Source organism: Stegodyphus dumicola, chromosome X1 (assembly GCF_044657685.1).
Source record: "Stegodyphus dumicola isolate Sdum_Otavi_A_Nest chromosome X1, ASM4465768v1".
In the NCBI taxonomy this organism is placed as follows: domain Eukaryota; kingdom Metazoa; phylum Arthropoda; class Arachnida; order Araneae; family Eresidae; genus Stegodyphus; species Stegodyphus dumicola.
Window position 1 is genome coordinate 152931536 of NC_140780.1, and position 24558 is coordinate 152956093.

General features: G+C 32.1%; 1 protein-coding gene across 9 annotated transcripts in view; it reads left to right on the top strand.

The window, feature by feature from the left end:
• Pka-C1 (Protein kinase, cAMP-dependent, catalytic subunit 1) overlaps window positions 1-24558 on the top strand; it is a 581879-nt gene that overhangs the window by 449988 nt on the left and 107333 nt on the right. For all 9 annotated transcript variants that reach the window (XM_085808130.1, XM_085808129.1, XM_085808131.1 and 6 more), the window contains one exon: window positions 818-1123. In XM_085808130.1, the coding sequence (XP_085664256.1) occupies window positions 818-1123 (306 nt within the window). The remainder of the gene's footprint in view (window positions 1-817; window positions 1124-24558) is intronic.

The window sequence follows — 24558 nt, forward strand, 5'->3', positions numbered from 1 at the left end:
TTAAAGGCCAACTTGCCTCTTGTCCATGATGAAATTCGTGGACCTAATCTGGCTGTAGTTCGGATCAGAAGGATTTTAAACAACAATCTAAAAAACAAAGAACTCACCCGTAGCAGAGTGGATAAGCCCACTTAATACTGGTATTTCGTGCCAGGTTCCAATTCAGCCGAGCGGGTCTGTCTCCTTATAGATTTTCGCAGTTTTTCTGATATGTAATGCAGAAATAAATTTAGTTTAGGAAGCTTCCCTTAAAAAATGAGTTTAGTTTAGGAAGTTCCCCTTAGTTTCCCTTAGGAAAGTTCTTCTCTTAGACTAGTAGATCTCCCATACTTTTCTGTATTCAGTTAAACTGACAAACAGTCTTTCTGAAAAAGGAAAGGGATTTAGCCGTTGAATCTCGGATTAGGTATGGATGTTTGTGATTGTTGTATCTTTACGAAAGGCAACGCTTAAAACCATCACTACAAAATACTCAGAACTGAAAATATTAGAACTGAGCTAGAGCTGACCAGACAGCTGTGTGCTTTGTCTTAATCGAATAACTGAAATTCGTTAAAACATATCTATTTGTTTCAATAAGATATTTAAGCAAATTTAAATTAAATAACAAATGTAAATGTAAGAAAATAATTATGTGAATGTATTTCTAAATAATTGAATGCAAGCAATTATGTTTACCAAAGGAGTTAAATTTTATAACATTTATTATTTCACAGACTATAATTTTATGAGATTGTAACCTTATTTTTTTTCTACTTAAGTTAGCATTATTTCTGTAGTATATGAGTAATGACCTTATTTTTTAAATTTTTTACAGGTGAAAAGGCAGTTGTGTTAACGAGTGTTCGAAAACCTCAAGACGAAGGTATTTCATCTTCTCTTGCACCATCGTCATCAAAAAGCTCTGAACCTGCAGATATAACAGCAGGAGACAATAAAAAAGGAAAATCAGATTCTAAATCCAACAGAGATTCAGCAACAGGATATAGTAATATTAAATCTCAGTCAAGTGTTGCGCAAAGAAACAGTGAATCGAGTCTCCTAACTAAGATACTAAGTCCGACTAACGTTGCGACGAAAGTGATGGCTCCTACTTCGAAGAGTGGTGACAAAAATGATAATCGTAAGTAATAATTATTTATACAATTTAGATTTGTGCAAATGGTGTATATACCAGTGTTGCCCAATGTAAATATTATACTAGCCGCATATGTGAAGTGAATCTTTCGAACAGCCGTTCATTGAACGTATTATTATTAAAAAAACTGAAATATTTTAGCAAGTGTTTCTCAAACTATGGTATATGACATTAGTTTTAAAGTGCAATTTTTACAATAGAGAATCATTAGGTTTTTTGATGCTCAAGCCCTGAAAAATGAACAGTTCCCTTGCCGGGATTCGAACTCCGGACCTCCCAAATACACGTCGAGTGTGTTTCCAGTTACACCAGGAAGGCATGCGAAAAGAAGGGAGAAAATACCTTATAACACAAAAGATGTAAATGAATGTTAAAAGGCAACCTTTTTTAACATTTTGTTTTAATCTTTATTATTCAGATACATATATACTTTTTCTGGTTTTGACATCCTAAAAGCACTGCATAGGACTTGTTAACAATTTTCATACTTAAAATTTAGAAAATGAAAATTGGATAAGAGATCTGTTTTGTATTTCAAATAATATACTAATTAATATTTTTATTCAAAAAAGAAATCTCCATGTGACAGAAGATAGATAACTCATGCAAATTTTATTTAAAAAGAATAGATGACTTAAGTATGTTTTCGACAACGCGATGAAATTTTTAATCCTTTCAACACACCATGTCTTTATAAAACTGTATTTTCAGCCATGATATTAATTAAAAATAAATACTGAACACGTTTCCAACATGAACCAACATGACTGAACATGTTTCCAACATTACTTTTAATAAGGAAGTAATGTTATTTTCTAATATCAAAATTTCAAGTGGTTGTAGTGTAAAAATTTTTGTGCGTCAATTTAATTAGTTAAGAAGCAGATAAAAAGTATAGCTATCTTTCATCACAGTGGTTACAATTGAAGCGCTCATTAGCCACGCGTGGCTAGTGTATACTGCATTGGACAACATGGGTATATATATCATATCTCTGACGAATTCTTATGTAATACCGTGTTAACATAAATTCAATTTAACTTTGAAGCTATCAGATATTTTTATTCGGTATAATTCCAGGATATGAAATGCATCTTCATAATTTTTTTTAATTCAGGGGCAAATAATAATGTAGGTTTCTGCATAAGCTTAGTGGCATAGGCTGCATAGTATATCTTTCAATGAAAAAACTGGGGGTTCAGATGATATGCGGCATATTTTGTAAAATTAATTCAAAACATTCAAATAGCAAGTACTGAATACTTAAGATTTAGGATTACAAACTTCATCAGAATACTGAATGCTGCAATTGACACTGATAAAAAGTACGAAAATCAATAAATATTTAAGTTTATATTACTATGAACTATTATTTGTCGTAAGAAAACTCTTCCCCTTTTTGATCGCGATATTATTGCTTGGCACTGAGAACAAGTGAATGCTACGTGTAAATTATCTTCTTTGTTAGAGTACTTACACTATGAATTCATTTATTATTCGCTGTACAGTATCCGTAATATCAATAATTTCTGTTATAGCATCCCTTCTGATCTCAACGCAGCTATAGTTGAACTTTCGTTTACCACGCTGTTATCTCTCTACCTGAGAAGAAAGTTAATTAAAAATTTGGATTGGGAAATTATAAAAGGTGGTTTCAGCTTTTGATTTAATGTGCTTAGAACTACTATTAATACAGTCAGAGCTCACTAATATTTAAATACGAAATGTTTTTGCTTTATATCAACAGATGCGTTAATGTTTTCAGAAACTTAATTGTTATGTCGATGGAAAAAAGCAATTTCGCATTTTTACTTGTCTACTTAAAATTAACATATTCCATGAATGCATTAGCATTAAACCAAAACTTTTCCCAATAATAAAATTTTCCCTTACTGTCTACCTTTCCCTTCCATTTGCAGGATGTACCATACCATACAGTGGATCAAATTAGTGATTCATAAGAACAAGGTCCTTTTATTCTGTCTCATGCATATAAAAAATGTTGTCGTCACAACTGAGTCTGAAATATTATGCATTGTCTTATCCTTTTTCCCCCTTTCCAACGTCAGCGTTTCTTAGAGATCATGAGAATCTACACGACACGGACCTTAAATCCTTACGCAAAAAATTTCGCTTTAAAGGCTTGTGCGTGATTTGTAAGGAAACCTTCCCATTAATTTAAATTCTCCTACACTGTATAAATCAAAAACGCAAAGCACTGTAATCATATATATTGGAGTCAACATTTTCAAGATTTGTAAGAACTCAAACGAAATCATGTTAATAACTGTAAAAGAAATATAATATTTAGAAGAATCCAACTGAATATTAGCTTAATAATCCTTTATGTTTTTTAATATTTTGATATGCAAAAAATTTAAAACTCCATTAATAGTATACATTCTTCTTCTTAGTGTCATTATTAATGTAATATACAATGTGTACAGTTATAAAAATACATTTAATCCTTCCGGTGTCCAATCTGTTTTTTCATTCTTTACCATACTAACCAATTAATTACATGCTATCGGATGGAAGCGATTTGGATATTACAACGGTGAATGGTTAACTATTCGTTTGAATGCAGGGTTGATGTGCAAACAATCTGTGTAATTTTTCTTACTTACAATCATCGTTTAAATGCTGCATTCTAAAATTACTTTACACGGGTATTTCAAAATTCATTTTGAAAATGGGTAATATAAGATATTGAGGAAAGTCTGGATAGTTCTAGATAAAAGAAGGCTAAGATTTCTCTCTTTCTAGATTAAGAGCTCAGTATAATATAATTCATATTCTATTAAAAATAAATAAATAAAAGAGACACTAAAACATTGCTTGTATATTTACGTGTACGATGTATCATTAGATTGAAAAAGTTATAGTGCTTGATTTGCGGATTCATCCTAATTATCTGTTATCTGATAAACTTATCACAAAGGGACTAGTTTTTATAAATCTGTCCAAAAGTTAATTAACTGACATGTGCTGAAATATATTACACATTATATAGAGTATTCGGATTATGAGTTTGATCCAAATTAATTTTTTATCATAGCTTCATTTCGAAATAGGATTTATTAGTTCATCTCCCTGTCTGGTGAAATTATTTATTTTTTTGCAGCATATCAGGACTCTTTAGCTCTCTTAATGGCGCAACGGTATCTATACATAGTAATGAGTAAGAGAATTATTGTGCTTTTATTACATGCACAGAGTCCTCACATATATACGATCAACACTGGATGTACACCAGCATAGGACCGGCATTTCGTAGAATCGAAACGGCATGGAATCCACATCGGTGTATAACCGACATTGGCGTAGAATAGACAAGGTTTCTAATTAGCATAATGGCATAATCAAGAAGGAATAAATGTTATTAAATTATTACTTTTTAAGGTGCAAACATAGTATTTTCAACGGCCATTGGGACCAAAATCGGTTTTTGAATTGTTGTTGTGTCGATCGTTTGCCGGCAGAAAGTTTTTCGATCCTTCATAGTGTCGACCTTACATCGCATTTCCGGGTACTCTGAGCTACATCCTGATTGCCAACGTATATCTCTAAAGGAGTCATTATAATAAATAAATCTCTCTAAATAAATTAATAATAATTACTACTATAATTTAGTGCATTAGTAAAGACATGTAAGTGAAAATATGACGCTTTTATTATTCACGTCTGAAAAAATCTAATCAAACTCATCAGAATAAATGTAACACTCTTAAATACATATTAAAAACCATTAAACTGGCCGAATAATAAACTGTAGAAAATGTTGTCAACAAAGCTTATTCATAAAATCCACAGCTATTTATATCTTGCTAAATAAAACTTTCATTGTAAAAAACCAGAGATTGATAGGCTAGAATTTTACTCTTTGATGGGAGCTAATTATCATCATATTTAATACATTAAAAAAGAATAATGCTAAAATTTCCCAGCCGCATTGAACAGCCTAAGCACGGTGGTTATTATGCTTTCGTAAGTATTATAATTGCTCATATCTCGTGTTCCTGAAACAATTTTCCTCTTTTCCGCTCTTCAGATTATGTTCTTTAAAATAAATGAACAAAGGTAAGTGCTCTTTCCTGGTTTTTAATTTTTTGATTTTATTATTTCTAACTTCTACTCCTTTAAATCCTTGCCTTTGACAAGGTAAGTTAAGAAACATAACTGGGAATAGCAGCTTTTTTAATTTAATATGACGAAGTTTCATTAATTATTTTCAATGCAGACTTCAGAATTTTACATTTATTACTTTTGAGTTCTTTTTATTGTGTTTAATTTCTTCATATCCCATCTAAAGCACTATGATGTGATATCTAAAGCATTAGGGATGTGCACTCCATATCTAAAGCACTAACTTGTGAAGCTGCGAAGAAAGGAAAAATTGTGCAATAAAAACTTTAAAGGGAAATAAATATGTAGTTCAAAACGTAATTTATTACTTTTTCTTTCTCTTAGAACTAGTACGATTATTTTCTGAAATGTGATATTCGAAAACAATTAATTTTTGCTATACAACTATGTAAATTTACAATTTAGGTTTCATTAAGCACTAAGCTTAATAAGTTTGTAAAGCGTTTTCATCCTTAATCAAAGTTGTTAAATTGTCTGTACTCTTTTATTCCTGTCCTATTTTTTTCCCTCTGGTATTACGATTTTTGGATAGCCTGTTAAATATCAGTATTGAAATACTATTATATTAAGAGTATATATAACAATATATAGTATATATTTATATAGTTATGAATAAAAATACAGTTAATAATAAATTATACTAGTGATTTATTTGATTTGTTTTAATATCATGAACGCAAAAAATTGTTTAATTTTCTTTAAACAAGAATAGAGTGTCAAACTGGAGGGGAAAAAAGATTTTAAAATAATAACAGTAAAAATTATTGTACGCAGAAAGTCATTTTAACTGATCAGTGATATATGTTATTACTGGTTTGGGCACTGAGTTCCAGTTTTAAATGTTTTTAACCTAAATTTGTTCAACTTAACGTTCTACCCTCAAGGGGTATCACATTAAAATCATGAAGTTAGTACTTTCCAGTATTTTAAAATAGCTTTCGAATATTTCATCATTAGTATTGTTACATAAATACAGTGTGAATCACCTAAGTGAGTGAAAAATTCTCGGAAGGCTAGGTTGCTCAAAATCAAATTTGTATAACTAGGTTAGGGTGAAAACGCCATCTTGGTGTGTTAGAGTACAGAGACGACGAAAAATAAAAGACGCAGTACATAAAAGGGGGGGAATGCCTTTTTTTACCCATAAAACATTTCTGAAATGCATTGAGATCCAGAAAACGTTTAATGTTCCAATCATGAACAGTAAGTAACACACGCTTGACATCACCAGCGCATGGAGTCACGAACATTTTGGAAAATTTCTGGAGTGTTTCTGACTTCCAAAGCAGTTACAGAAGTGACCTTTCCGACATTCTTATATGATACCAATTTGTCTTTGCGTAAAGCAATCTTTCCAGAAATTTGTAGACAGTCAGCTGAATCACCCTATATATTTATTAAGTAAATATACATAAATATTTCTGTCTGTCTTGATTAAATCATTATTTAAGTCTAATTCTAGACTGCATATGAAATTATTCGTTCAGATATATACGAGTTGAAAGGGTTCAGTTGTTTATAAGATAATATATAAAGTAGCGATAGTCTAGACAGTAGACAAGTTAAAGAGGCTGGTAATAGCAGTCCATTGAAATGATGGCTAAGTGCATTGTGCAAAATCGATTGATTAGTTTCCTGGCTTTAATTTTAGAAACCAGATTTCATTTGGAGCTATTGTCTGTTCAAATGTTTTCAATCCCTTATAATCAATCCTATTAACAGAAATATTATGCATGCGACACTGAATTCTGAACTGCGGTCTGAATTCCATACGCCCGGCTTGTAAACAATCGAAGAATCAGGTCGATTGCCAACTTTGGCAAAGCTCCTGCTCTAGAGGTGGCATTTGCACGAGAATAACACCTCCTGAAGATTGTTTTGTAACATTAAAAATCCTTATAAAGTATAATCCCCAGATGCTAAATTTCATATTCTGTTTCGTAGGATGGTTACTTTATCATATGATTTTCTCAAGTTCTTTTGTTTGTGTCGTTACTAAATTGTTTATTAATGAATTACAAAATTTATTTATAAATTATCTACATATATTAATGAAATAAAGCAATAATTACTGCTTAGCATACGTACATATGTATATATAGGCGTTAGACCGTTTATATACCGACAGCAAACTATTTTCCAAAGTATTTGATCAATAGTGTAAAGCCATAATTATTTTAACGAACTTGAAATATTTTATGCATATTCAGACTGACGCTGAAGCATTTAATGCACAATTGTGTAGTTACTCGTACTCTGAATATTTACAATATACTTACAACATCAAGAAGTGTTCAATTTTTGGCTAAATTAATGTCAAGGTGTATTTTACGTTGTTAAAGTATTTTAAGCTAGTGTTTTCTTATTTCACATTCTCTTTATTTGAAAAATTACTTTTATTTTTTTTTTTTTGGCATACTTTAATTAAGATGTCCAAATAACTGAAAAAAGCGCTAATGTAAAATTTAAATTAGTCAAAATTTATTCAAAATCTACGCAGGCAAGGTTGCATTTTACGTAATTTCAATAAAGTATCCAATATTATACTAGGAATTATATTAATTGGAATATTATAAAAAGTTTAAAAAGTAATTCTTTCCCCAAGTTACATAATACGTGGTACTAGAAACATTATTTATTGTCTTTTGTAGGTCATGTGTCACGTCAAATGATAGCATTCTCAAAACTAACTGACCGCATTGGCGACAGATTTTAGGTGTCTCGTTGTGGTAATACTTGTATTGTTTCGAGGATGGTAAATGCATGCTAATGTAATGTAAAATATCATGCCATCACATAACATAAGATTAAAAAATTTTATAAACTATAAGTGTGTTTCTAATGACAAAAGAGGACATATTTACTTCTTTTTTTCAAAAGAAAACAACTGTGAAACAATATTTAAAAGGAAAAAGTAAGAGATCCTTTATAAAGTATGTACCTTTGTATTCATGAATCTTTCTTTGTTAATTACTATGTAATATTGCTGTTCGAATATTATCGAACAAAATAAGTATTAGCTGCCAGTAATGAAACGAAAAGACAGAAACAGTACTTGCAAATAAATGTAATCGAAATAAATTACTGTATATTTCCATGCATGAGCTGAGATTTTTTTTACTTTTTCTAAAGCTAATTACGGGGTCGACTCATATACGGATCCGCTAATCTCACAAAAAAATATAGATACCTTTTCCGTTAGCCAGGAGCATGCGATAAATCACAAAATACTACACTTTTTTTTTATTTCGTTAGTTTATATTTCTTAAATTAATGAAAAAAAGATAGTTCTAAATTAAATCAGATATTCGTTTTATGAAAATGAGTTTTCTTAATTTCAAAACTGTTTATAATGCTGGTTTGCTGCTTCGTCGCCATAACGAAAAATCTGATGTGGAGAAATTAGCAGCACGCTCTCTCCACTCTTGAACGGATTTTTCGTTTACGGAGAAAGACCATACTGTTGTCAGAATTTTCATCAGACGCGATCACCTGTAGTTTGAAATTTGCCGTATTAGAATTTCTCTTCCCGCTCATCTTTCAGGAAAAAAATAGAATGAAGCTGAAAAATAAGACTAACAGAGATACCACAGATCGTACACAAGACAACAAATGAATGAGAAAAATGAGTTAGCTTCAGATAGAGTTACCAGACTTAAAACTATTTTCTTCATTTCGGTTTATATACGGGTTTTGAATTTTGGGTAAGTTTTTGAAGAAAAAATACACTCTTGGCTTATATAGGGTTCTGCTTATATTCGGAAATATACGGTACTATTTAATGCATTTGGGGAAAAAAGTAATATTTCTGAATAACTGCAAATGTTATTTAGTTATAAAGTCAAAACAAGTATGTTCTGAAAATATTTATCTTAGTTTATAGAGTATTTCTCCCGCCTTCTTAGCAGGCGTTCATTAGGTCAGCGCGCTGGGCGCATATTTCAGATGTCCATGGTTCGATTCCCGGCGAAGGCGTGGCTCATTTTTCATCTCTCTTGCTTAGAAAATACCTAATGTCTCTACAGTGGCACCCGAACTAAAAAGGTGGTGGATGATGATTCTCCACACCCAGGATTTGGCGATGGAACCCAATCGCCCTTTAAAAGGGGGAGTATATAAGGTATTTCTCCCACCTTCTTAGCAGGCCTTCGTAGTGTAGTGGTCAGCATGCTAGGCGTGTATTTCAGAGGTCTGCGGTTCGATTCCCGGCGAAGGCGTTGCTCATTTTTCATCTCTCGTGCTTCGAAATTAACCTAATGTCTCTACAAGTTTAATTATAAAATAATTTATTAAAAGTAATCTTTTCCAATCTCTGATAACCTCATGGAGAAATTAACTGCACTACCACAAACTTATTGACGAATATTACATTTTAGAGATCTTCCGCAATTGGAATACGACGAAGAGATTTAAACCAGTACTTCTTTTTGCTCGTAAACAACGTTACAGAAAATTATCTGTACTGATGCGAGAAATTTATCGAACTCGCTTTTCTTTTTAATGTGGGCAACAGCTGTAGTCTGAAGAGCAGTCTTTTCCTCCTAGTTATGCAAATTTAACTATCAAATTCGCGAGGTGTAATCACAGTTATGAATCATGGTATTATATAAATCGAAGAAGTGATCGGACGGCGCTCCCAATAGCACCGTTCATTTACGGAAAAGGGAAAATGTGATGCTGAGAGGGAAAACCAGTATCGATTATCTGAACGATATATTTATCTGGCCCATAGCCAAAACATGGAGAGGGAAGAGTACTTATGCCTTTTGACGTCAATGGCTTAAAATTTCATCTTCCATCTATTGTTTAATCAAATTTATAGTTTCTCATAAAAAATTCCGAACAAGGTATTGTTGATATCCAAAATGAGTATGTCCTAATTTAGTCTGAGGTGTCTGGACCGAATGGCATCAACCTGTAAAAGCTGTCTTCTTTAGTCTTTGTTAAGTAGATAACCGAAGATTATAAAGAAGGTGCGCTTCTACTAAAGCTACGCCGTTAGATCCGTATTCTTTGCTCTCTATTCCGTTTACTAATTAAATGCATCATTTTCATGCAAGAAATTCCAAATTACGTAAATGAAAACATCATGATTTAGTGGACGTTAGGTTGAAAGGATATCACCATTTAAGACCGAAACTGTAAATAAGATTGCCAAAATTGAAAAGAACTTTTATTATTTTGTCAGAACAAGACAATAAATGTTGGTTTCATGAGCTTTTTTCCATGTTATATTCAAATGTTTTCTAATTTCTATTAAGATACTTTCCCAAACGTGAAGGTGACGAAACAAGAAAACAGTGGTCTAAGACAAGAATTTATACCAAAAAAGAGGGAAATCCCTGATCAGGAACCCACCTAACGGTAGGTAGACTGGAAAGCATAAAACCAAAAGAAAGCGGAGGAGAAAAACATCATCAAAACAAAAGTTCAGTCCCGAAGCAAATTTTCCATGATGAAGAAATCTGGGTTTTCATTCTTGGTCTGAACAAATATCTGTCGTTTCACGTTTTCTTTTTGTCTTGTTAAACATCAACTTAATGCATCGGTAAACTTCCAAGACCGCTTTTGACAGAGGTAATACATATTTCATATTTCTCTCAAATTATATTTACTATATGCAGACTGAATAGAGTGGGAAGTGGCTGCAACGGTCCGGACCATGAACTGCACTCTCATCTGCAAAATGGATCACAGAACGCAGAGGTGAATTTAATTTAAACAATGAAGGATATCGGTATTGGATTTTTTGACTCGAGATATAAACAACAAATTTTTTAATACTATTTTCACCATTATTTTAAATCCTAATTCGCTACAGAACAAGAAAATGAATCAAGATTTCCTTATGTTAACCAGATTGCAGAAGAAATCTTTCATTTTTTTGCGTTACTGGATTGCACGTTCATTAAAAATCTAATTACATTTTACTTTAGCAATTTCTTCTCAAATTTTATAAGGAAGGCGCATTTAAAGAGCAATGATGCTGTAATTTTAATACATGTGAACAGCGACCCTCTCATTTTTTTATCTTTTTGGGTATTATTCTCCTTGGAAATAAATTTCGCACACTTAATCTCCCCAAAATTTGTTCTAAAAAAAAAAATATGGTCACATGAATAAATAAAATTATCAAAAACCTAAAAAGTTGTTGTAGTATGGTTAGTTATCTTTTTGACAGAATAAACATGTTTCCGATTTTCAGTAATAGAAACTTGAAAGAGAAAAATAATGATTAGTGGTCATGGAATTTGCTTACAGATTTTAATATAAGTTAAGAATTATTTTTCTTAATTATTCCCAAGGATTTCAAAATGTTACGTTGATCAAACGAATATTATCTCCATCATGCAACCAAAAAGAAAAATAAATTACCAATTAATATAATCTGATTTACTTGTGGAAATAAATAATTAAAATAAAGTCCATTTTCTAGTAACGGCAACTTCTCCAGGTTGTTTGATAGGTTCCAAAAACTTTGAAACCTATGTTATAGCATTTTTTGGCATATTCTAGCCTTAGATGTAAAGGCTTTACCTTGAAGGCTTGCCAAGGAAGACCTCTGAACTAGTATCATTTCTTGTCTGCTGCTCCAAACAGGGAGACCGTTATTTAAGCTGATGCCAGGTCAAAATCTAAGCTGTAATATTAACTTCGGGTAAAATATGGTTGTTTGTGTCCTTTTTCTCATAGATACAACATTGATCAACCCATGCGACGCATTTTGGCAGCGCAGTCGGTGATAAAATGGTGAAATGACCATAGGTTAGGCCATATTTGTGGTAAGTGTGTAATGGGCAAAAGCTCAACAATATGATTTTATACATAAAAAACAATGAAAAAGTTGCGCTTTTGCCCTCAGCTTTAACAAGTAGGAAAAGTACTTTTTAGATCTAAAGCTTAAAGATTCTTGTTTACTTTCAAAGTAAAATATAGAAACTGTCAAAACTGTAATTTAATCATTCCTGTACTTTTCCTGTTTTTCGCGGGAAGGCCGAAATTAATTTGTATATCTTTTATTAGTCATTATGGAGCCTTTACACTTCTTTAAAAAAATACTCACTTTTTTTCAGATATATTGCAACTATCTTTATGAAAATGGCATTTTACAGTTTTGAAGAGAAATTTCAGGAAATTAATGGCTCCACATGAACGAAATGGGTCCATAAACATTCCGTAAAATATATTATTCCCCACTGAATCCAACACACATAAATGAAATTTTGAAAAATGGTTCCGACACTTACGAATAGCTTTCATTAAACAAAATGTAATGCTTTGGCCTGCGTAATTAAGATTAATGGTCGAAACTCAGCGCTATTAAGCAACTAGTGCTTACTCAAGCTCAACCAACATTTAGCATTTTTGTATGATGAATTTTTAACTAAACTGATATAAGATGCATCATTTTATCCTGGAGCATTGGCTTACCTCTTGAACAATAAACTGCTTAAGAGCTTGGATATTTGTTTCATTGTGTTTTCTAAACACTCCAAAGGTAAAAAGGAATCATTTTTCTTAACCTGAAATTCCTGACAAACTCAGATCTTTAAGGTTAAAAATCAAATGCAAAGAAATTTGAAACATTCTGTGAATCGTTGAATATTTGATACATTCCTTTGCTACCTAGGAAAGAATCTTCAAAGATATCCATTGCAGAAATGCTTGGTTGTCTATTGACGATTTTCCCATCGACGAGGAATATTAAACTAGTTCATTAAAATTCTGATATTGTAGCATAAAAATTAGTTGTTGAATATTATAGGAAGTAAAACAAAGTGGAGGAGTTGTTGGGAATTCTGTAATCATGCATAAAGATTAGCTAATGTTACTCATATTTCTAAGAATTGAAATCACTGTATCAGATGCAAGTTGTGAGATGCCGTGTTATCGCTGCTGACGATCAATAAGCGAATGTTACATGTCATTTTAGTGCCCAAAAACAACTACAAAGTATAAACGCTTTTTATCTCAAACTTGGGTACAGGAAAGCAGTGGGCGTTTGTTACTGGTAAGTCAAAAATGTAGAATAAGAATTTCTTATAGTTATGAAATATGCAAGCAAAATAGTTTTGTATTTCTTTTATATTTCACTTTTCATGAAAAATTTAAAGAATCTTAGCTATTCATAACATTAGAGTAATGTAATATTAGAAATCTATAATGCGTATTCAATAAAAAATGAGCTGAAGGCTGCTAGGAGAAACCGGCGTTTCATGAAATATTTCCAAAGTGTCAAACGATTAGTTAATACGCCGAAGAGAAAACTCTCACATATGAAAAGGACATCATCGTAGGTAGTTGTACGTAGCGACGTAAACAGAAGGGGATGAGCTAATCAAAAGCAATCATTGCACTAAAGGTGAGCTGAGAGGTAGACATGGAAATATGACAAGAAGAACAACGAGTGGTAAAGGAAGGCGATACTGAGTAAGAAGGGGTAGGCGGTACTGAAATCTATCGGCGGAGAACAAGGATATATGAAGAACACTGCATGTCTCTTGTAGTGGTACAAGACTTTAGACAAGGACAATTAGTCTTTGGCATAATGTGGTGCAGGAAAGCTCATTTATTGATTTGGTGTTTTGGTGCACATTTGGGCAGAATGGGGTGCACCACAGCTCACTGCAGATACCATTGTGGCAAAAATAAATAAGCTCATTCAGCAAACTGACGTGCATCAGTTTTGAAAATTTATGGCCCTATCTGCTTGAATGAAGAAACTAATCATGCAATTTTTACGAAACAAATGAATTTACGTCAAGTGTGTAAAACATCGGGGGTGCACTCAGACCCTAGTGACCTCATGGTAAAAAAAAAAAGAGTGACCCCACGTCAAGTGTGTGCCCAATTGCAGAGCTAACCTTTTCTTCAGTCCTGTGTTGTTATGGGACCTTCACAAATTGATTTAAGACATGTCTTTCGATGTGCTGTGTCGTCTGCAACAATATAGCACAAAGAGAATGGCTTTCTGTTACGGAGAGTCGCCGGTAAGCTAAAGAATGATTTGGAGAGGCACACGATGACGTGAAGGCGATAGTTTGGAGATGATTCCAGATGGTGCTAAACCTAAGCACTTTTATAAGAACGTTACTGAAAGTTTGGTGCCTTACTGGGATAAATATTTAAATAATAACGCAAAATAATTTTGAGAATAGAACGTTCGTTTCGTTTTATTAAACGTTCTTATAACCTGCAAATGATCGAAATTTTTTAATTCTAAAGCTATGAACTTAAGGGAAATATTAGCGATTCTTGAATTATACACTCTATGGAAACTAAACAAGTGCAAATATTTGAACTAATTTGCCTTATGTTTTAGTTAGTGACTTGATTGCCTTTTTTACATTTTAGCTAACCGCATCATTCAATGTTCAGTATTTAAAGAATAGCAATAAGTCGTTTCAAATGAATTCTCTCTTGTACCAAAACCTGCAACTAAAACGCAAAATAAGTTCTTAGTGTCACTTCTAATGAAGCTTATTCACTCAAAAATTAATACTTAGATAAGTGAGAAGGAAAGATAAATGTAAAATGAACTGGCTTATGCTTTCAATTTGTTAATGAATTTTGTTTCACTTTGTTAACGAAATGAAAATTAGTACTTTTTGAGGAAACAATGGCACAAAATTTCATAGATTTTTTGGGGGGGAGGTGTGCATGTAAACTACCAGTCTTCAAAATAAAATGTGAGCTTGCACTTTCATGACTGTAAAAAATAAATTCATTCCTTTTCCCCCCACAGATTTTAATGCGTTATAACGGTTCGATTTTCTTTTTCTTTTCATTTATTTTTTGCTTTTAATCCCCAAATGTTTGTTTAAGAGTGTATGGTTCTTGCCCAGAGTGTCAACCCAGCAAAAAGCACGTTGTACTAATACAAGAAAAAGTACTAAATTTATATTTAATACTTTATTGGTTTCCTTGTTTTTAGAGCATTTTGCAATATTACCATCCTATTGTTATAGTCATTTTAAAATTGCTTAATTAACATACTTTAGACCCATTTGGGAGAAAAAAAATTTCGAGACTTGCCTTATTGTAGTTATGCATAAAGCTTACATTTCAGTTATTTAATTCTTCTGTTTACATATAGACATTTTTGTTATTTATATGCAATTTACATATAAATGTCTCTTTTATTTAATATTCTAATTGCATAAGTGTCGCGTACAAGGAAAAACACTGGAAGTAATTATTCATTATATTTAGCAAATTTATTTTAAACTAATTCATTCTTAAGAAATAGTGCAATTTGTCGTTGGTTAAAGTTCTAACTTTTCCTTTCAAAAGAAATCATTCTTCAAAGGATGCTGGCTGATACTTTTCTCGATAATCTTCCACATAGATCTGACACTTATTTTAAATTAAGCTTTGATTCTGAACATAAAAGATCCGAGTTACATAGCTCAAGTTACAATTCCCTGACAATTACATCCAACAGCAGTAAACAGAACGTATGAGCATTTTGCTAAAAAAGAAATTAATGTATTTCCTATATGAATAGTTTAAAAAATTAAAAAATGATAAAGAAAATAGTAAAAAGGAAATAGTAAAGGCAGTTATTCGTACTCACTTTAGCAATTTAAATGAGAATTTAGAATTATTTCAAAAAATTATGATTATTCAGCAAACATTGGTGGCATCTATTAAAAGAAAATTGGAAACTTTATACATCAAAATTTATCTTCTTCTTTTGCGGTTTTGCCATCACACTGACGAACATTTGCAAACACATATAATTTCAGTATCAAGTTGTCAGCTTTGTTTATGGTATGTATATCTAATGAAACATGAGATTTAAAATTTATCATCCTTTCTGTTTGTCTCTATTAGCATTCATGGAAGTCAAAAATGTAAAGGCAACTAAACGTATTCTAATCGAATTTCGTATAAAGTTGAATTTTTAACATACTTCTTTCACAAAGGGGGATATTGTTTTCATAGAAATGAATTTCACATTCCTTACTCTAATAATTAACACGGAAGAAACGTATTTTCTAGTACATAATCTATTTGAATGCGTTGAAATTGTGAGTAATTTTAGATTCAATTCCATTTGTTTCAGCTTTGATCTTTTTTTTTTTTTTTTTTTTTTTTTTGTTACTATAAACGCGGCTTGAAAATGGAGCTCGCACCGATGTACTGTTTAATGTTATCCAAAATTTACAAGTAATATTTTCCAAGTTATCTTCTTAATTCTTTGATCATACACTATAATAATGGCTTCAAAATATTTTATAGCTGGGTAGTAAGGACTACTATCTATTTAAGATAAGTTCATGAGCTTTATTCGTTTGATATGCTGGACTTGTTCTAGAAGGAATAAAATGGATTCCCTTTCCTTTAACGTAAAATTTAAAGGATAAGCGGTAACTCATCTTGCTGTACTTTTTAAATATATGGCTAGCATACTAGACAGGTATAGATTTCAGAAATTTCTGTTAAAATGAATTGCATCGTCTTATAATTGAGTCAATATGGTGTGTTTGCATGTGTGTAAAAAGACTGTATACACTTGATTTTTTTACTTTTAGTACACTGAAATAATACATATAAATTACTTTAGCAAATGGTATATTGTTCACGTTGCGTTATTTGGTCATAAATAATTATCTATCAATCAATGTTAGTTGTAGCACACATCGTGTATAAAATATGTGTGTGTGATTATGGCAAAGCCTCGAGGGCTATTTGCCTAAGGGGAGGGATGCTTTCGTGGAGGACTTTCTAAGGGGAACTGGCTCGTATACACGTTACAAATGGGGAAAACCACGAAAACGCCCACCCATGCAGCCAGCCCGTTCGCGGGATTCGAACCTCGGACCGAACTACCAGTGTTCAGCGACTTTACCGCTCGGCCGCTGGTGGACCGTGTATAAAATAACTCAGTTGTTTACATAACACTTCTTTCTTCATACTTCTTTTATGCATCATATTTCTTTCATGTACTTCTTTCAAATAATTGTGTATAAAATTACTGAATTTTGGACATTATGCTTCTTTTATTCTAGACAGATATTCACTGATATTGTTCGAAAGAACATAAACTGAAAAAAAAAAGAAAATTCCAGGTTCCCTATTGTAATAATTAATACAAAAGGAACATTTTTGATTGTTTTAGAACACATTTTTGTTGTTTTAGAACTCAAAGGAACACATTTTTGTTACACGTAATGAGTTCGTTCGGATGCATTCTAATGGAAATAATGTTAGAATCGATTTAGTTTCCTTCAACTTCGATGTAGTATATGTCAATTGCTTTCAGTGTAAACACGCTTAGTTAATGGGGCTTGCATCGATATGTTTTCCCGTTATACCAGACGTAATATGATCTTCCATTCGACTGATGACAGTTGAGTAATTCTAATTTGCATTTGAGATAATTTCATAATTGAATCAAGAATTTACACGTAATGCCGGTTTCTGCCAAATATAATATCACTTAATGCCGAATTCGATTTCAAAATCACTTGATAATTTATAGAAATTTCTTATGTGCCTGTGTGTTCGCAAGTAAGTGAGTTAGTGAGTTGTTTGACATACTATTTACATGATATCCATTTTTGAGCCATATATTCTAATAATGAAAAGGGGCTTAACTTTTTTTAAGTCGTCTATTTAACTGATAGTTTTTAGTTGACCAGTAAAATATATTAGGGAATTTCTTATTCATGCTAGTAAAATTTCTCCCAACATCAATAGATTATTTTTCAGACTTTACTTATGCATGATTTAAGATTTCCTCAAACATCAGGGGAATATTTTTTTACTTTACTTATGCATGGTTTATGTAAGATTTTTCTAAATATCAGTAGAATTAAACCTCTCAAAATTTCTGGAAATAAATATGTGTATCAGACTTGTTTTCATATTCTGTAATCATAACTTTTATCTACTCCTTATCAAAAAGATAGTAGTAAGCTCATATTAAGCGGGTGGTCAGATTTCACATATAATACTTTTTTATTATTATTTTCAAATTTTGCATCATTTTTTTTTCAATTTAATGGGATTAAGAATAGTTCTAGTTAAAATAACTAATCATAGTTAAATTTTACGAGGCACGTTGTTTTAAGAAAAAGGCTCAAATGAGAATAAACTAGAAAATAAAATTTAAAATTTTCATAAAATTTTAAATTTTCATTTTCTAGTTGACGTAACATAAAATTTTGCTTTCTTCTTTTAACATAAAATGTAAACATCCTACAAAAGTACAATCGCCCTTCCACATCATCTGATTCTTTGCCCGCATTTTCAATTATTCAAGGGTCCTTGTGACTCAAAATCAATAAATAATAAAAAGAAGAAATAAAATAAAGAAAAAATATTTACTAAATTATTAAATACTCGCCAAATGAGAACAGTTTGCAGTTTGTTGTTGTTGTTGCTAATGCTCACTTGTCTGACCTATAGTCAACCCAAGCCCACGAAAAATCCTCGTGGTAAGGAGCCTGTCGTTGGCAACAGCCTGTCGTTTACAACAACCTGTCATTGGCAACAAATTTACGTCTGCCGATGCCGATGTTACAGCCTTGAGCACCTTACAGGTGATAGTGAGATTTAGCTCAGTTCCGGGCCCCAATTTTGATGGAGAGCACCCTGAGGGACGGATCTCAGGGTCTCCCACCCCTATTCTCCTACCAACAACCTCTGGAAAGGACTTTTGGCTCGCCGCATATTTAGAGTGCCCCCATGCCGCACGAACACTATACGTTTACAAGCACCCGTGCTTTCTTCGGGATTCGAACCCGGGCCCTTCGGCAGGGCAGTCAGCGACGCTAACCACTATACCGGTTGGGCGGCCGTTTGGCAAAATGCCTCAATATCAAGGGATTGCTGTAACATGTACATGCTGTCTTTCAACGATAGGCCCAGCCATAAGCGAAAATACGCATAGGTGAAGGTTCAATAATTTTTTATAGATATAATCTCTTCTTTCATATGTACGAATAAGAGAAAGAGAGAGAAATCAAGCTTTAAATATGTAATGAAAATCAATACCTGCAGAACAGAAGAACTACTGTGTAGCATTTTTAAAATGGTGGAGATGTACCTGAAATCTTCTCATATACTTTATTTATTAAGCATAAATCTTATAAATTACGAATAATGAAAAGGTTATAGAGACATTAGGTTATTTTTAAAAAGGAAACAAATGAAAATGAACAACGCCCTTGCCGGGATTAGAACCACGCATCTCTCGAATACGCGCCGAGTGTGCTGACCATTACACCACAAAGGCATGCTAAGAAGGCGGTAGAAGTACCTTATAAGGTAAAAATCAAAGAAAAGCTCGATTAAGATCTTTTTTGTTTTAATGTCATAATTTATGTACGCAATTAAAATGCGTGATGGCGATATCAGTGCTATTTTGAAAATTTCTTTTTCCTCTGCTTCCTTGCTTCTGATGATAACATCTGGATGAAAATAAAAAATACAGATTTAAAGCGTTATTTCGTAAGCACGCTTTATAAAGAACGCGATAAAGAGATATCATTCGATATAGAACTGTACTGATAAAGATGGCATTGTCCTAGTTTTCTCTTTCCTTTTGTAATTGGAGTCGGTATTATCTCATGGCATATTCATCCTTGTCAACGTGACAAAATAAATCAGAACTGTTAGCAATGTACATTTTTATTGCTGATTTTGTTGTTGCATAATTTTCGTTTTTAATAGTAATGCAAGAGCGTATTAATTCGCGTTTAGCGAATTTAAATGGTGTATAACAATAAAGATTAATCTGCCAACTAAAATACTAGTCAAGTAAAAAAGTCAACGCTGTATTTAATGAAACATAGGAAAGTGCAACTAGTATTCAGGGAAATTAAGATCGCGTTGACATTGATGCTATACTTAAGAAATAAGCAACAACAGTTTTTAACTGTGGCAATATTAAGAAATCAACTGTGCTTTGTATAAAGTAATTATTCATCTCTCATAAAGTACGAATACCAGTAAAAAATTGAATTGGTATCAAAATATTCAGTAACAGAAAACTATTATTTTTAGGAGCGTCACGTGTAAAATTATTCAGACTTAAAAACATATATAATCTAAATTAATTGTGACCAATATCTGTACATACGCAAGGTATAGATAAGATTGAGAAATCTAAGATATATAGCAGGGGTCCTCAAGTGGAGGAGGGAATACCTCTGGGAGAATTTCATAGTTTCAGGGGTAAACGCGATCAGCTTTTTATTTACCTATTTAGTTGATGAATATAAAAAACTACTTTTATTCAAGTTCTGGTATTTATCAACATTTTTATACTTTTTCTTGTTTAATGATGAATTTAAATAAATGTATATGCATTTTTCAAGTTCTGGAAAGGAACAGGTAGCGAATGATCGTCTAGCATTGGCGAAAGAAGTGCATAGGGCAAACAAAAGTTAAGAACCACTGAAATACAGCATTCTCTCGATTATCCGGGTGCGGATTATCCGGTTGGCGGTTATGCGTGCGCTGCGGTAACTACGTGCGCATAATCAAGGGTATCCGCGAAAGTGTGTAAAACAAACACGCGCATGCGCAAGTCCGAGTATGCTCTAAAAACCACTGAAATGCGTCTTTAGATTTAGTTTCAATGATTATCCCGTAGTTCATTTGGCATGTGAATAATCAAAGGTGTTGTTTTGGTGATTTTTTTTATTTCGTGCGTATTTTCGTGTATATTTTCGTCTTATTCTTTCAAAAATTGATTTAAAATTTTAGAAATAAAAAATGAAATCCCGTAGATCGGAGATTTATTTAATTGTGAAGATGTTGAGGCACTAACTGAAGTTGTAGGGAAGGGGAAATTGAAAATGTAAAATTCTTCAAAAATGCCGATCGGGAAAATATCAAGGAATGGTTCAATAAAAGCTATTCGAGTGAGCAGGACTTTCAATGCTCGAGTGATGCTAATATCCTTTCAGATGTTACAAGAACAGAAGAGGCAGAGTGATACTGAAAATGCAAGCCAAGAAGATGCTTACAGTTTCATTAGCCCTGAGACAGTTACAACTTCTGTGGAAACTCTACTGCAGTTTTTCAACCAAATGGGACTGGAACACAGTGATCAACTAGCACTTCAAAAAATGCGCAGTGAAATTTGGCAAATAATAAACGTTCTCAAAAAGAAAGTAAAATTGCTGATTGTTTTAAGAAATAAACACATACAGTATGTAGGAAAAGTGATAGTTTGGATTCCCCGTGTCTTTCAATTTTCTGTGAACTGCTTTCCCGGCACTGGCCCGGAAAATCGAGAGTACGGTGTATAGTGTAAATCACAACATCTGTACGTTAGCAGGGTATGTTGGCGCCATGGACGCCACAATATGTTTTGCTTAAACCAGGTAGAGAAACTTCGATTACCGGCCAGTTTCGGGAGCGTCATCGTGACGGATAACAGAAATTCCTTTCACCATCGTCAATACCAATGGCTGTCATTAAGTGTAGAATCCATTTTTAGTACAGTACGCATAAAAATCAAGATTAGCATTGAAAATTAGTCACATTTTTGCTCTTTAACTTACATACTGTGGGATATACAGTTAAAATATAATATTTCAAATAATTTAATAATCAATATTATCTTTAGTTACAACGTAACAAATACTAATTATTTTTTATTTTCCTGAGAAACTATAATTTTTAACGTAATTTAAAATTAAATGTAATGCTATACTTATTCCTGTAGCCAAAATCTATGTAAAATTGAAGTACACATTCCTACATAACAATTCTTTATTACTTTTAGAAAATTCTTTATTATTTCAAGTATTTCGCAATTAAAATAACGGTACGCTGTTAAAGTATATACAGTTTTCGAATATATCATTAAACAGGTGCATATGTATGCCTACGTTAAATATCCTATCACGTTATAAATTGCATTTTTCCTGCTGAACCTGGGGGGGGGGCAGGATGAAAACACTATGCATGCAGTGCAATACTGTACTTACGATTTTAAAGAATTTTTCCTTTTTTCTTCGGGTTAATATTCTCATAGCATATTTCACTCTTATATTATCTTACGAAGAAGAAATAACTAAGTTCTATAGCGTCTGCTTTTTTTGCACTTAATCAACCAATGCATGATTTCAATTCCATATGGTGATTCATTAGTGGCTACAACTTCACAGAAGTAACCGCACCTGGTCACTTCATGTTGCACAAGTTCGTTATCATTTAATACTTCAAAGCCTTCGGTAACGTTGTCCTTCCACAGCAATACTGTTTTCTTTAAAATAACAGTTTAACCTTTGCTTCTAGATAAGGAAAAAAAATCATTTTTTATTTTACGATATATCCTATTTTAAATAAAAATTATTTTTCCCTCGGTGGATTCATTCTGTCCATCGCACTGTTTCAATGACTGACGGACGATAACAAAAACTGTCGATTAAGAATGATAGATAATTGATAAGCTTTTGATAACCCAGTGGTAGGTAACTCATTGTATTTAGAAATAAGCCCTGAAATAATAAATATAAGTTGTTTCAAGAAAATATAAGTTAATATAAGTAAAATTAATAATAAATAAAAGTAGTTTCATTAAAATTTAAGTAAAATTAATAATAAATAAAATTAATTATTTTAAATAATGTAATTTGAAGAAAGATATATATAAAATGGGCCCTAAAAGTTTTGTCGATAGAAAAAACCAAGATCATATGCAGTTCACACACAAAGAAATTCAGTCTTCCATTTTGAACACATTTTTAGGTTAAATAGGTATGCCTTAATGTTCTTATATAATACTAGTTAATGAAAATATTGTGGGCATTCAACGAAACCAGCAAGTTTATCTAAGCCAATTTTGTATGATATTTTTACCATTTTTAAGTCCTGAATTAGGTGGAAAAATATGAAAATATACTCGAAATTAAAGCTCCATAGTGAATCATGACAGTACTGACAACGATAACAAATTTTAATTATACTATTGCAGGACACGATAAGGGACTTCATGGATGGCCATTGGGTCATTGCTGGTCTAAACACTATATAAGTTCCAGTTTCTTATGTTTGTGATGGAGATTTTAAATTTTTATCACTAGCTACACTAGGTGAAGTATCAAAATTTAAAAATCACTTTTAGTCTTTATAGAGAATTCAAAACGATTTATGATCATTTTTCTAAATACCACCATAGATTTTTTCCGCTTTTTATCGCTGTTTAAGACAATAAGAATCTCGAAAATTACTTGAACATGTGAATTCACTCATTTTAGAAGAGCAGTTGTGGGAATAAGATGGAGGTATGCTCTGAAGGGAAAATAAAATTAAAATATCACACTTTTCATAGGCAATAAGCGTGAATAAATAGTTCCAATGAGTCCATTTTTGAAGACAGAAAATCATTATTATTCGACTATAAAGCCTCAAGGACGTTAAGCCATTTGGTTCCCTGAAAGAGTATTTGTCTTAATAGCGTTGAACCTTTTGCATTTTCAGAGAAGCAAAATTTACACAGAAAGTGATTGCAGATTTTTTTTTCCTTTTCATATTTTTTTTTTTTTTTTTAAATTTTTGCAGATTTTATCTTCTCTCTTCCCCCAAAAAAACTTCTCTATAGATTTTTTAAATGCGAAAAAAATCATGCTTTCAAAATTGCTAATCTCAGTAATTCTACAATCAATGATTGTTTGAGGGGCTTAAAGCTTTTTCATCATAGACTCAGACATTAATTTACGCATCGTCGTAATTTTATATTGATGTTTGAAAACGAATCATGGTGTGGATTCTCGATCTGGATTTGATTATTGCTGATATTATCCTTTTTCATAAACTTTCATTTAGTTCACACATGGTGTTTGTTGGTATTGTCAAAAGCTTGTCATCAAATTTTAAACTACTTCTTGATAAGGTATCGAGCTCAAATTTCGCACACATACTATTTGTAGATGACAATACATTATGGTGAAGCGATTGCTTTCAAAATTTGATTTAAATATCTTGAAAATATAATGTCGAAACGATTTTTGCACAAATCTTCGTCTAATGAACAAACTAAAATCCTCAGGATATTACTGTTTGTAGCATGAGATAGAGCAAAGAATAAGTCGTTTGAATGAAAGTTATATGAAATTTTTTAAATAATTGCTGAGCTTTTTGCAAAATCGCTGTACGTTTTTAGACCTTTGACATAACAGAATTGTTCGAAATAAAAGAGTGATTAGAAATGATAGAAAAAAAAATATTTTACAGTTGAATAATTTGATTGATAGCGTGTCATTGGGACTATAAAGATAAAAATAAATAAATAGATAAATAAATAACAT